Source organism: Bufo bufo, chromosome 3, assembly GCF_905171765.1.
Source record: "Bufo bufo chromosome 3, aBufBuf1.1, whole genome shotgun sequence".
Taxonomy (NCBI): Eukaryota; Metazoa; Chordata; class Amphibia; order Anura; family Bufonidae; genus Bufo; species Bufo bufo.
The window spans coordinates 124912913-124926264 of record NC_053391.1 but is presented as its reverse complement, the minus strand read 5'-3'; the positions used below and the strand labels follow the sequence as shown (position 1 = coordinate 124926264).

Below are 13352 nucleotides of genomic sequence, written 5' to 3'. Positions count from 1 at the left end.
CCATGTTTCTAATTGTAGGTCTGATCCTATCTGCTGCCTTAAGGAATCTGGATATCCAGGGATGTTCCGTTAGCTTGGTATTATATAGTGCTCCTAAAGCCGATACCTGGACCCTAAGGGTATTGGGGGATAGACCTAAATCTAGCCCTTCTTGAAGAAAATCCAGGATTAGTGAGATGTTGGCTCTAAACTGGTTGAAGGAGGTCCCAGACCAATCAGCAAATTTCTTCCATATTTTTTGGTACTTGTCGTTGGTACTCTGTTTCCTGCTAAGGAGTAAGGTGTTCACTACTTTTTTTGATAGACCAAAGTTTAATAAGTTGGATTCTTCAGAATCCAGGCTGTTAACTTTAGTATTTTCAGGTCTGGGTGAGAAATGGGCCCCTGACTTAGAAGGTCCGGCCTCTGAGGTAGAAGGAGAGGAGCTTCCACGCTGAGGGCTTTCAAGAGGGAGAACCAACTTCTCTTGGGCCAGAAGGGGGTTATCAGGATTAGTGTACACTTTTCTTTTAGGAACTTCTGTAACACTCTGGGGATAAGCGGAAATGGGGGGAAGGCGTAGACTAAGTTTGTTGTCCAACTCTGGTTGAGGGCGTCTACTGCCCGAGGATGATCCCTGGGGTTGAGGGAGAAGAACTGGTTTAGCTGATGATTTCTCCTGGATGCAAACAGGTCTATCGTCGGCCTGCCCCATTTCTTTGTGATTAAATGGAAGGCTTCTGGAGCTAACATCCATTCCCCTGGGTCTAGTCTGTGCCGGCTTAGGTAATCGGCCTGAATGTTTAAAACTCCCTTCAAATGAACCGCTGAAAGAGATTGAATGTTGCCTTCTGCCCAGGAAAAGATTTTGTTTGCCAGGTTCTGTAGCAGGCGATGCCTTGTGCCTCCCTGGTGTTGGATAAAGGCCACGGCTGTAGCGTTGTCCGAGTAGACTAGGACGTGACGACCCTTTGCCAGCTGACTTGTGTGTTTCAGTGCTTCCCACACTGCCCTCAGCTCCTTGAAATTTGAGGATTGCTGGCTCACGTAATTCCCCCATGTTCCCTGGTAGGAGTTCCCCTGGACGACCGCTCCCCACCCGTGGAGGCTGGCATCTGTTGTGATGACTAGAGGGAGATCTTGTGCCCAGAAAATCCCGTTTTCTAGGTTCGAATTGCTGAGCCACCAAGTTAGTGATTTTTTGGTCTCTGCATCTAAGAATATTTTCCTCTCTAGGGTTAATTGCGATCTGTTCCATTTGTCTAAGATGAATTTCTGGAGTGGTCTTAGATGGAACTGTGCCCAGGCAACTGCTGGAATGCAAGCGGACAGACTCCCTAGTACCTTCATGGCCTGTCTTATTGAACAGAATTTCTCCTTCTTGAACTTCCTCAAAGCTGTCTGAAGTTTTACTATCTTTTGAGGTGGTAGAAAGGATCTTTGGGAGACTGTGTCTAGAGTAATGCCCAGAAAAACTTTCCGTTTGGATGGGATTAAATCCGATTTTTTCCAATTGATGAGCCAACCTAGGCTCTGTAGATGATCCAGGACTAACCCGAGATGGATTCCCATGGTCTCTATGTTGTCCGCCACTACCAGTAGGTCGTCCAGATAGGGGATCACACAAATTGCCTTTTCTCTCAAGGTTGTCAAGGCTTCCGCCATTATTTTGGTAAAAACCCTTGGGGCAGAAGAGATCCCGAAGGGGAGACACCTGAACTGGAAATGCTGAATGTTTCCCTCCAATTCTATTGCGAACCTTAGGAATTCCCTTGATGACCTGTGAATTGGGACGTGATAATAGGCGTCGCTTAAATCTATTGTGGCCATCACTGCATCCTTTTTTAAGAGTTTCACTGCTGACTTCAGGGTCTCCATTTTGAATTTTTGATATCTTACGTATTTGTTTAGATGTTTCAGATTTATAATTACCCTGGATTTCCCGTTTGGTTTCTTTATAATGAAGAGGCGGGAATAGAATCCCAGTCCTGTCTGATTTTTCGGGACGGGCTCTATGGCGTCCAAGGTTAATAGGTTTTTTATGTCGTTTTTTAAAGTCCCAGTTTGAGATGGGGGAAGGGTAGTGATCACATATTTCTGTGGAGGGGAAGAGAGAAGATCTATCAGATAACCCTCTTGTATAATACTTAAGATCCACCGGCTGTTTGTTACATGCTCCCAAGATCTTAGAAAGGAGCTGAGTCTTCCCCCCACTGGTATGGCGTCATTGTTTGTTGTTGGATGAGGAGGCTTCGGCCCGATTTGGGTTGAAGAGGAAGCTTCTCCCCCTGCCTCCCTTCGCATAGCTCCACCTCCCAGTCTTCCCTTTATCTTTTTTATTTTCGGGTTGAAAAAAATCGGTCACGAAAGGGCTGCCTTTTTTGTTTATATCTTTCCTCTGGAAACCCTCTTTTTTTATTTGTCGCGTTGTCTAGGATTTTATCTAGATCTTCTCCGAAAACGTACTGACCGTGGAAGGGGAGTGCGATTAATTTATTTTTAGATGTGATATCTCCTGACCACGCTTTAAGCCATAGTGCCCTTCTCGCTGTATTTGAGAGAACAGCTGTACGGGCGGACAGTTTAACTGATTCAGCAGCTGCGTCTGCTAGAAAGGAGGTTGCCATCTTTAATAGAGGCAAGCTCTCTAGAATTTGATCCCGTGGTGTCTTATTGACCAGATGTATCTCTAGCTGGTCTAGCCAAAGGTTCAGTGTTCTGGCCACACATGTGGAGGCAACGCCCGGTTTGAGAAGGGCCGCCGTAGTCTCCCAGGTCTTTCGCAAGAGACTCTCCGCTTTCCTGTCTAGAGGATCTTTCAATTGTGCTGAGTCTTCAAACGGTAGGGCCGTATGTTTTGCTACCTTGGCCACTGGCGCGTCTACTTTGGGAATGGTCTCCCAATCCATACAGTCCTCTTGGCTAAAGGGGTAGCGCCTCTTAATTCCTCTTGGGATAAAGGATCCTTTATCCGGTTTTTCCCATTCAGACCTAATTAATTTTTGGACACTATCAGGGACTGGAAAAACGGCCTTCTTCCTTTCACCTAGACCCCCAAAAATTTCTTGCTGGGTAGACCTAGGGGTTTTAGGCATCTCCATCTGAATGGTGGCCCTGATGGCCCTGATAAGTTCATCAATATCTTCAGGATTGAACAGGAAGCGCTTATATTCGCCCTCTTCATCTGAAGATGCCGGGTGTTTTTGGACAGATTCGGAGTCTGAGACCGCCAGCCCCTCAGAGTCGGAATCCAGGATAAGTGATTTAACACTACGGGCGTCCTGAGTGGGGGGAACTTTGGGGGGAGTAGGTTCTCTGGTAGTTAAGGCTAGCTGAACCTCTTCTTTTACCACTTTTCTAATGTCTTCAATTAGACTAGAAGACTCAGACTTGATGACACTGGCAGTACATTCTTTACACAGGGGCTTGGATCCAGTGTTAGACAATCTTTTGCAGCAAATACCACATTTTCTAGTTTTTTTGGCTGCAGAAGCCGAATCCTTTTCTCCCTGAAATGGTAAGGGAGGAAAGGATGAGCAGACTGAACCCACCATACAAGGCATGTACCTGAGAACAGGTTACTCACTGTCCCAGGGTTTGATGCAGGCTCGGTTCCAGAGCCCGGCGTGAGGGGGGTGCTCATCTTGACTCCCGACCGCTTCAGAGATGCTTCACCAAAATATGTGAGCCGCGCTATGCAGGGCGCCGTTACACAGGTCCTGAGCGTTTTTATAGTGTCTCCATGTGCTTCTCATGCTGCAGGACCTGTGGCGCATGTTGATGACGTCAGCGCGCTTAGCTCCGCCCCCGGCGTCTGACGTCATCCGCCTGCCGGCCGGAAGGGACACATCACAGTGCCGATCCGCCGTGTTCCTCCTTCCCTCTGCATCAAGCCCTCCGGGACCGCCGCAGAGGGAATCTTCGCAGGGGCACTACCTATGTGCCCGAGCCCAGGCCTAACCAAACGGAGGAGGGAGAGCTGCACTGCAGATCCGACCTCGGCCCAGATGAAAAAAATAACTCCAGGTGAGCCCAAACGAGCTCCGTGCACCTCTCCTGCTTCCTATCCTGATGGGACAGGAAAAACACTGGTGATGTGAGGAGGGGGTGGGGGTTTTAACCTCTCTATGTTTTTCCTGTCCAATCAGAAGGAAGTCAATCTCAGGACTTGGTGTCATGGAGACGACTGGGGAAAGAAGACGATGCCGGCTGCGTGAACAAGAGGATGAGGTGAGCTTTTTTGTTTTTTTTTTAACCCCTCAAGCCACATTTTAGAAAGCATTCTGTATTAAGAATGCTATTATTTTCCCTTATAACATGGTTTCCGTGCGGGTGCAATGCGTGACGTAAACACATAGCACCTACACTGAATCCTAACCCATTTATTTCAATGGGTCTGTGTACATGAGCGTTGTTTTTCACGCATCACTTCTGCAATGCGTGAAAATTGCAGCATGTTCTATATTCTGCATTTTTCACACAGCTTAGGCTCCACAGAAATTAAATCGGGCTACGTGAATAACGCATTGAATCCGCAAGCAAGTGCGGATGCAATGTGTTTTTCACTGATTGCTAGATGTTGTTTGTAAACATTCAGTTTTTATAACGCGTGTGAAAAACGCATCAAAACACATTGCACCTGCGCAGAAAAAAACTGAACAACTGAACACAATCGCAGACAAAACTGATTGAACTTGCTTGCAAAATGGTGCGAGTTTCACTGAACGCACCCTGAACGCATCCGGAGCCAATCCGTCACGCTCGTGTGAAAAAAGCCTAAGTGTCACGGATGTATTAGGGGAGAACACCAAAAGACAACAAGACGGAAGGGAAAAGACACTAGGCCTCACCGCTAGGGAAGGAAAAGAGTCACCACCTATGAAACCCTGCTCCTGGCCCTGACTCCTATCCGTATGGGCACCTCTCGATGGTAGAGATGCCTATACACAGGAACCTAGAAAACCCTGGTGGCCCTCAGATGCCCTAGACTTATTCCCTGGTGAAGGAACCAGCGTCTCACTGAGGCCTAGTAAACAACAGAGGGGGGGGGGGGGGGGGGATACAAAACACAACAAGCGGAACACTTAACTTCTACCCAGACGAGTACAGAACGCTCTCCAGAATCTGGAAACAGACTGAGTCCCTCTATCGGACACCACATCAGAGGGAATGCCATGTAGTTTCACGATATTGTCGACAAACACCTGCGCAAGAGTTTTAGCATTGGGTAGACTAGGTAATGCAATAAAGTGTGCCATTTTACTAAAACGATCGACAACCACCAGAATAACGGTCTTTCCTGAAGAATTCGGTAAATCCGTGATAAAATCCATGGGCAAATAGGTCCAAGGTCTGGACGGGATGGGCAATGGAAGCAGAGATCCGGAAGGCCGAGTATGTGTCACCTTAGCACGTGCACAGGTACCACAGGCTGACACAGTCCTCAATACACTTACGCAACCCCGGCCACCAGAATCTGCGAGAGATGAGATCGATAGTCGATCTGCTCCCAGGGTGCCCAGCAAGCACCGTACAGTCATGTTCCTCGAACACCTTGTGACGTAATTCGGGGGGGGGGGGAACAAACAATTTCCCCTGAGGACAAGAGTCCGGAGCATCCTCCTGTGCCTCCAACACCCTGGCCTCGAGATCAGGATAAAGAGCGGATATAACCACCTCTTCAGATAAAATGGGACTAGGGTCATTAGACTCACCCCCCCCCCCCCCCCCAGGAAAGCTACGTGACAAAGCATCCGCCTTGACGTTCTTAACCCCAGGGCGGTAAATGACGATGGAGTTAAATCTGGTAAAAAAGAATGACCATCTGGCCTGCCTTGGGTTCAGTCGCTTAGCCGACTCCAAGTAGGCCAGATTCTTGTGATCCGTAATTACCGTAATAGGATGAATTGATCCTTCCAACCAATGCCGCCATTCCTCGAACGCCAACTTAATGGCCAGCAATTCCCTACATCATAATTCCTTTCAGCAGTCGAAAGTTTTTTTAGAGAAAAATGCACATGCGCGCCATTTACTGGGTGAAGGACCCTGCACATATCCCCTCTCCATAACAGCGCCACCCACAGATCCCCCTCTCCATAACAGCGCCACCCACAGATCTCCCTCTCCATAACAGCGCCACCCACAGATCCCCCTCTCCATAACAGCGCCACCCACAGATCCCCCTCTCCATAACAGCGCCACCCACAGATCCCCCTCTCCATAACAGCGCCACCCACAGATCCCCCTCTCCATAACAGCGCCACCCACAGATCCCCCTCTCCATAACAGCGCCACCCACAGATCCCCCTCTCCATAACAGCGCCACCCACAGATCCTCCTCTCCATAACAGCGCCACCCACAGATGAATTTCATTCATGAAAAAGAATTATTAATAAAATCATTTTTAAAAAAAAGTATTTTTAAAGTATTTGGGCAAAAAGGCAGTTTCGGTTTCGGTTTTCGGTCAAGGGCATCCTGAATTTTCGGTTTCGGACCAGAATTTTCATTTCGGTGCACCCCTAGTAGTTGGTAAACCCCAAAAACCGCATAAGAGCTTTCAGATTTTCGGGTCGATCCCAGTCCAACACAGCACGGACCTTATCGGGATCCATACGAAAACCTGAGGATGATAGCAGGTAACCCAGAAATTGCACTTCCTGTACAGTAAATACACACTTTTCCATCTACAGGGCCTACCAGTAGCCATTTGGCTCCAGGAGAAGTATATAGTGGGCTCAGCATGCATGTTGGTACTTGCATCCCTGGATCCGATGAAAGCTGTAACGGCACCGGATGGGGTTAAAAGCAGAGTGTGCCTGGCATTCATGCTGTACCTGCGCTCCCTGGACTTTGTGTGGCTGTCATGGCCCATAAACAGGTAGGAACTAGTGTTAGGGACCACTCATAGAGGCGACCTTGACGTGGTGAGTGGCTTATTACGCTTTGGCCAAAATGTACACCAATGCCTCATTCAACATCCAGCATGGAGGCAGGGCGGAGTGCTGGTTGCAGAGTGCTATTGCATTTGTGTTCTTTTCTTTGAATAAATTAGTATGTCATCACGGTATACAACGACAAACTTCCCCACCAGATGATAAAAGATGTCATTGACAAAGTGTTGAAAAACTGCAGGAGCATTGGTTAACCCAAAGGCATGACCAGGTTTTCAAAATGACCCTCAGGGGTATTAAATGCGGTCTTCCACTCATCCCCCTCCTTGATCCTTACCAGATTATATGCCCCCCTCAGATCCAATTTAGAGAACACCTTGGCACCAACAATCTGACTAAACAAATCCGGAATCGAAGGAAGGGGGTAAGGATCACGGACGGTAATACGATTGAGCTCACGGAAGTCCAGACATGGTCTCAGGGTACCATCCTTTTTCTTTACAAAGAAAAATCCAGCAGCCACTGGGGACTTGGATGGTCTAATATGTCCCTTTGCCAAACTCTCGGTAATATACTCTCGCATAGCCCTTCTTTCGGGTTCCGAAAGATTATACAACTGACATTTGGGCAATTTAGCTCCGGGAATAAGATTGACGGGACAGTCATACTCCCGGGTGCAGAGGCAACTCCTGATTACCATTCTCAGAAAACACATCAGAAAATTCAGAAATGAACGAGGGTACAGTTTTAGTGGTAACCATAAAGAACGATGCATTAAGACAGTTGTCCATGCAAAAATCACTCCACTCGAGAATCTGTCTCGCCTGCCAATCGATTATGTTTGCTTAATCATGGTAAGCCCAACACCAACGGAGCAGGCAGACCCTCCAACACATAACAGGAGATAGATTCCTGATGCAAATCACCCACTCTTAAATGAATGTCATTCACTACCTGCGACAGGCATTTTTGGGCGAGAGGTGCTGAGTCAATTGCAAAGACAGAAATACTATTCTCTAATGCATTAGTAGTCAACCCGTGAATGCGTACAAACTGTCCATCAATCAAGTTAACTCCTGCCCCAGTGTCGATAAAAGCTTTGATTTTCACAGTTTTGGACTCTAGCGCCACCTCGGCTGACAGGAGAAAACGGGTACTACCAGTAAAAGACAAAAGTAGGTTTTCTTGCTGCCCACCCACACTTCCAATAGTAATTTGGGGATTAAACTTTTTTTTTCTTTGGTTTACACCTTGATGCTGCAAGTATGGACAAATATTCACAAAATGTCCCTTCTTGCGACAACAAAAGCAGACTCCTTTCACATGACCCAAGCTTTTGCCAGTAGTTCCAGGAGTAGCTCCTCCTAACTGCATAGGCTCATCACAAGGCACAACCACCCGAGTCTCTCCACCATAAGTGTCAAAGGAAGCAGTACCCTTATTGGACAGTACATTCTGAAGGTGAGGACCCCTAGATCTCTCCCTCAGGCATCTATCAAGACGTACAGCAAGGGACATAGCTGCTTCCAATGACTCTGGCTTTTCATGAAAATCCTATGCGTCCTGCAGTCTCTCAGAGAGACCCTGGCAGAATTGGCTAACGGAGAGCAGAATCGTTTCACTCTGTATCCGTAGCCCATCTCCTAAATTCAGAGCAAAAGGTCTCCGCAGAACATTCTCCCTGCCGCAAACCCCGTAACTTGGTCTCGGCCTGAGAGATCCGATCCGGGTCATCATAGATTAGACCCAAGGCTCTAAAGAATTCATCCACCGACCGGAGGGACGGTGATCCGGTCGGCAGAGAAAAAGCCCAAGATTGTGTGTCCTCTTTAACCGCCTCCGGAACGCCTAACGCAGGATCACGTTCCGGAGGCGGCAGCCCTGCGCAGAGTCACGCATATATGCGTCATCTCGCGAGACGCAAGATTTCCTGTGAACGCGCGCACACAGGCGCGCGCGTTCACAGGATCGGAAGGCAAGCGAGTGGATCTCCAGCCTTCCCTTTTGTTTGGATCGACCACCAGAGGACACAGGTAGCTCAGTAATAAGTAGCACCAAGCACCACTACACTACACCCCCCCCTGTCACTTATTAACCCCTGATCACCCCATATAGACTCCCTGATCACCCCCCTGTCATTGATCACCCCCTGTAAGGCTCCATTCAGATGTCCGTATGATTTTTACGGATCCACTGATACATGGATCGGATCCGCAAAACACATACGGACATCTGAATGGAGCCTTATAGGGGGGTGATCAATGACAGGGGGGTGATCACCCCATATAGACTCCCTGATCACCCCCCTGTCATTGATCACCCCCCTGTCAGGCTCCATTCAGACATTTTTTTGGCCCAAGTTAGCGGAAATATATATTTTTTTCTTACAAAGTCTCATATTCCACTAACTTGTGTCAAAAAATAAAATCTCACATGAACTCACCATACCCCTCACGGAATCCAAATGCGTAAAAATTTTTAGACATATATATTCCAGACTTCTTCTCACGCTTTAGGGCCCCTAGAATGCCAGGGCAGTATAAATACCCCACATGTGACCCCATTTCGGAAAGAAGACACCCCAAGGTATTCCGTGAGGGGCATATTGAGTCCATGAAAGATTTAAATTTTTGTCCCAAGTTAGCGGAAAGGGAGACTTTGTGAGAAAAAAATAAAAAATATCAATTTCCGCTAACTTGGGACAAAAATTTAAATCTTTCATGGACTCAATATGCCCCTCACGGAATACCTTGGGGTGTCTTCTTTCCGAAATGGGGTCACATGTGGGGTATTTATACTGCCCTGGCATTCTAGGGGCCCTAAAGCGTGAGAAGAAGTCTGGAATATAAATCTCTAAAAATGCCCTCATAAAAGGAATGTGGGCCCCTTTGCGCATCTAGGCTGCAAAAAAGTGTCACACATCTGGTATCGCCGTACTCAGGAGAAGTTGGGCAATGTGTTTTGGGGTGTCATTTTACATATACCCATGCTGGGTGAGATAAATATCTTGGTCAAATGCCAACTTTGTATAAAAAAAAAAAAATGGGAAAAGTTGTCTTTTGCCGAGATATTTCTCTCACCCAGCATGAGTATATGTAAAAAGACACCCCAAAACACATTGCCCAACTTCTCCTGAATACAGCGATACCACATGTGTGACTTTTTTGTAGCCTAGGTGGGCAAAGGGGCCCACATTCCAAAGAGCACCTTTCGGATTTCACTGGCCATTTTTTACAGATTTTGATTTCAAACTACTTACCACACATTAGGGCCCCTAGAATCCCAGGGCAGTATAACTACCCCACAAGTGACCCCATTTTGGAAAGAAGACACCCCAAGGTATTCGCTGATGGGCATAGTGAGTTCATGGAAGTTTTTATTTTTTGTCACAAGTTAGTGGAATATGAGACTTTGTAAGAAAAAAATAATCATTTTCCGCTAACTTGTGACAAAAAATAAAAAGTTCTATGAACTCACTATGCCCATCAGCGAATACCTTAGGGTGTCTACTTTCCGAAATGGGGTCATTTGTGGGGTGTTTGTACTGTCTGGCTATTGTAGAACCTCAGGAAACATAACAGGTGCTCAGAAAGTCAGAGCTGCTTCAAAAAGCGGGAATTCACATTTTTGTACCATAGTTTGTAAAACACCATAACTTTTACCCAAACATTTTTTTTTATCAAAGACATGTAGAACAATAAATTGAGAAAAATTTATATATGGATGTTGTTAAATTTCGATTAATAACAAAAAAAGTAAAAATGTCAGCAGCAATGAAATACCACCAAATGAAAGCTCTATTAGTGAGAAGAAAAGGAGGTAAAATTCATTTGGGTGGTAAGTTGCATGACCGAGCAATAAACGGTTAAAGTAGTGTAGGTCGGAAGTGTAAAAAGTGGCCTGGTCATTAAGGGTGTTTAAGCTAGAGGGGGCTGAGGTGGTTAAGTAATGAAATAATCATACCCACACGTTGACACTCATCACCAGAACAGTATGGACGAAGCCTAAAGTATAATTTACATGACTCCCTGAACCGGATGAAATTGTCACCACCCCCGGAAAACCTGTCCGGGAGAGCCACCTTCGGTTCAGGGCAGGCCTAGAACCCACCACCGGAACCAGAAGCCTATGGGCTCTGAATTTGCAAAACCATCGCACGGAGGTCTGCTACCTCCAAAGTCAGATTCTGCAGCTGTTCGACCAGTGCAGTAATAGCATCCATAGCTGCACAGATCAGAACAAAAAATGGCGGTATGGGCTCTGGATAATGTCACAGATGTATTAGGGGAGAACACCAAAAGACAACAAGACGGAAGGGAAAAGACACTAGGCCTCACCGCTAGGGAAGGAAAAGGGTCACCACCTATGAAACCCTGCTCCTGGCCCTGACTCCTATCCGTATGTGCACCTCTCGATGGTAGAGATGCCCATACACAGGAACCTAGAAAACCCTGGTGGCCCTCAGATGCCCTAGACTTATTCCCTGGTGAAGGAACCAGCGTCTCACTGAGGCCTAGTAAACAACAGAGGGGAAGGGGGGGGGGGGAATACAAAACACAACAAGCGGAACACTTAACTTCTAAGGATGATGGATGATCAAGACTTCAACTAGAACCACACTCCAGCTCTTCCAACACCAAATGAAGCTGTCCAGAGCAAGGAGGGATGGGTGGAGTCAAACTAAATAGGGGAAGGTAAAGGTCACATGATCCACACCTGAACAGGAGGTGTGGACATACAAGCAACACACAGACAAAGTGAAACCAAAAGATGATGTCAGATCACTAATGAGCAGATAATCTTTCAGATCTTCTCAAACCTGTCACCGGTGTGACACTAAGTCTTCGTTCACATCTGCCAGTAGCTTCCATCACAGATTCTGTCAAAGAAGCCTGATGATATAATGCAGCATGTTAATGAGGTGTGTGTGGAACTGTTGGCTCATTTGGACCACATTGACACTTCCATAATTTTTGTTGTATTTTCATTCCAATTATCTTTTGATTGAACACTCTGCAATTTAAAGCTCCAAGGAGAAAGCACATGGAGCTCCTCTCAGCTAACCCTAGACTCACTGACTGAACTAGGGGTCTGTCAGCAGATTTGCACCTATGAAACTGTGCGCTTGGCAGCTGAAGACATCAGTGTTGGTCCTATGTTCATATGTGCCTGCATTGCTGAGAAAATTTTTATATATGCAAATGAACCTCTAAGAGCAACGGGGGCGTTGCCTTTACACCTAGAGGCTCTGCTCTCTCTGCAACTGCGGAGTCCTCTGCACTTTGACAGGGCCAGGCAGTGTGACTATCATCACACCTGCCCCTGTCAATCAAAGTGCAGAGGGCGAGGCAGTTGTAGAAAAAGCAGAGCCTCTAGGTGTAAGGCCTCTTTCACACTACCATTTTTTTTTTCCGTTTTGCGGGCCCTTTTTAGCGTTCCGTATACGGTCCGTATACGGAACCATTCATTTCAATGGGTCCGCAAAAAAAAACGAAATGTACTCCGTATGCATTCCGTTTCCGTATCTCCGTTCCGTGCAAAGATAGAACATGTCCTATATTTGGCCGCAAATCACGTTCCGTGGCTCCATTAAAGGGCTTGTTCACACGAACGTTTTTTGCGTTCCGTATACGGGCAGTTTATTGCGTTCCGTATACGGTCCGTATACAGAACCATTAATTTCAATGGGTCCGCAAAAAAAAATGGAATGCACTCCGTGAGCATTCCGTTTCCGTATGTTCGCATTTACGTTCCGCTACATTTTGAGTCTTGTCCTATTATTGTCCGCAAATCACATTCCGTGGCTCCATTCAAGTCAATGGGTCCGCAAAAAAAAAACCAGAACACATATGGAAATGCATCCATATGTCTTCCGTATCCGTTCCGTTTTTGCGGAACCATCTATTTAAAATGTTATTCCCAGCCCAATTTTTTCTATGTAATGACTGTATACTGTATATGCCATACGGAAAAACAGAATGGAGAAACGGAACCGAAACGGAAACACAACGAAAACAAAAAACAGAACAACGGATCCGGAAAAAACGGCCTGCAAAACACTGAAAAAGGCATACGGTCGTGTAAAAGAGGCCAAAGTCAATGGGTCCGCAAAAAAACGGAATGCATACGGAAATGCATCCGTATGTCTTCCGTATCCATTCCGTTTTTTGTGGAACCATCTATTTAAAAAATGTTATGCCCAGCCCAATTTGTTCTATGTAATTACTGTATACTGTATATGCCATACGGAAAAACGGAACGGAAACACAACGGAAACAAAAAAACTGAACGGATCCGTGAAAAACGGACCGCAAAACACTGAAATAGCCATACGGTCGTGTGAAAGAGGCCTAAAGGAGGTGATTTCTCCCTGCTCTGCCGTAAGATTTGGCTAGTTTATGACAAGTCTGGAGTTGTTCTTTGCCAACATTTACACCTGTTTACAGTAAGTAGACTTGCCGGGACCGCTCCCCGCTCCTCCT

The 13352-nt window shown here is 46.5% G+C and overlaps 1 protein-coding gene across 1 annotated transcript; it reads right to left on the bottom strand.

The window, feature by feature from the left end:
• Positions 1-2081: 2081 nt before the first annotated feature.
• LOC120994758 (lamina-associated polypeptide 2, isoforms alpha/zeta-like) lies at positions 2082-3990 on the bottom strand. The gene is made up of 2 exons (XM_040423552.1): positions 3566-3990; positions 2082-3488 (listed from the first exon to the last, which is right to left on the bottom strand). Exons 1-2 carry the CDS (start codon positions 3620-3622, stop codon positions 2316-2318), a joined length of 1230 nt encoding a protein of 409 aa, XP_040279486.1. The 5' UTR covers positions 3623-3990; the 3' UTR covers positions 2082-2315.
• Positions 3991-13352: the final 9362 nt, after the last annotated feature.

Bases quoted from the DNA above. Each gene is read 5' to 3' on its own strand.
- LOC120994758 (XM_040423552.1), bottom strand. From the start codon at position 3,622: ATGAGCACCCCCCTCACGCCGGGCTCTGGAACCGAGCCTGCATCAAAC. The intron at 3,489-3,565 runs GTGAGTAACCTG...TTACCATTTCAG, and splicing joins CTGCATCAAACCCTGGGACA to GGAGAAAAGGATTCGGCTTC.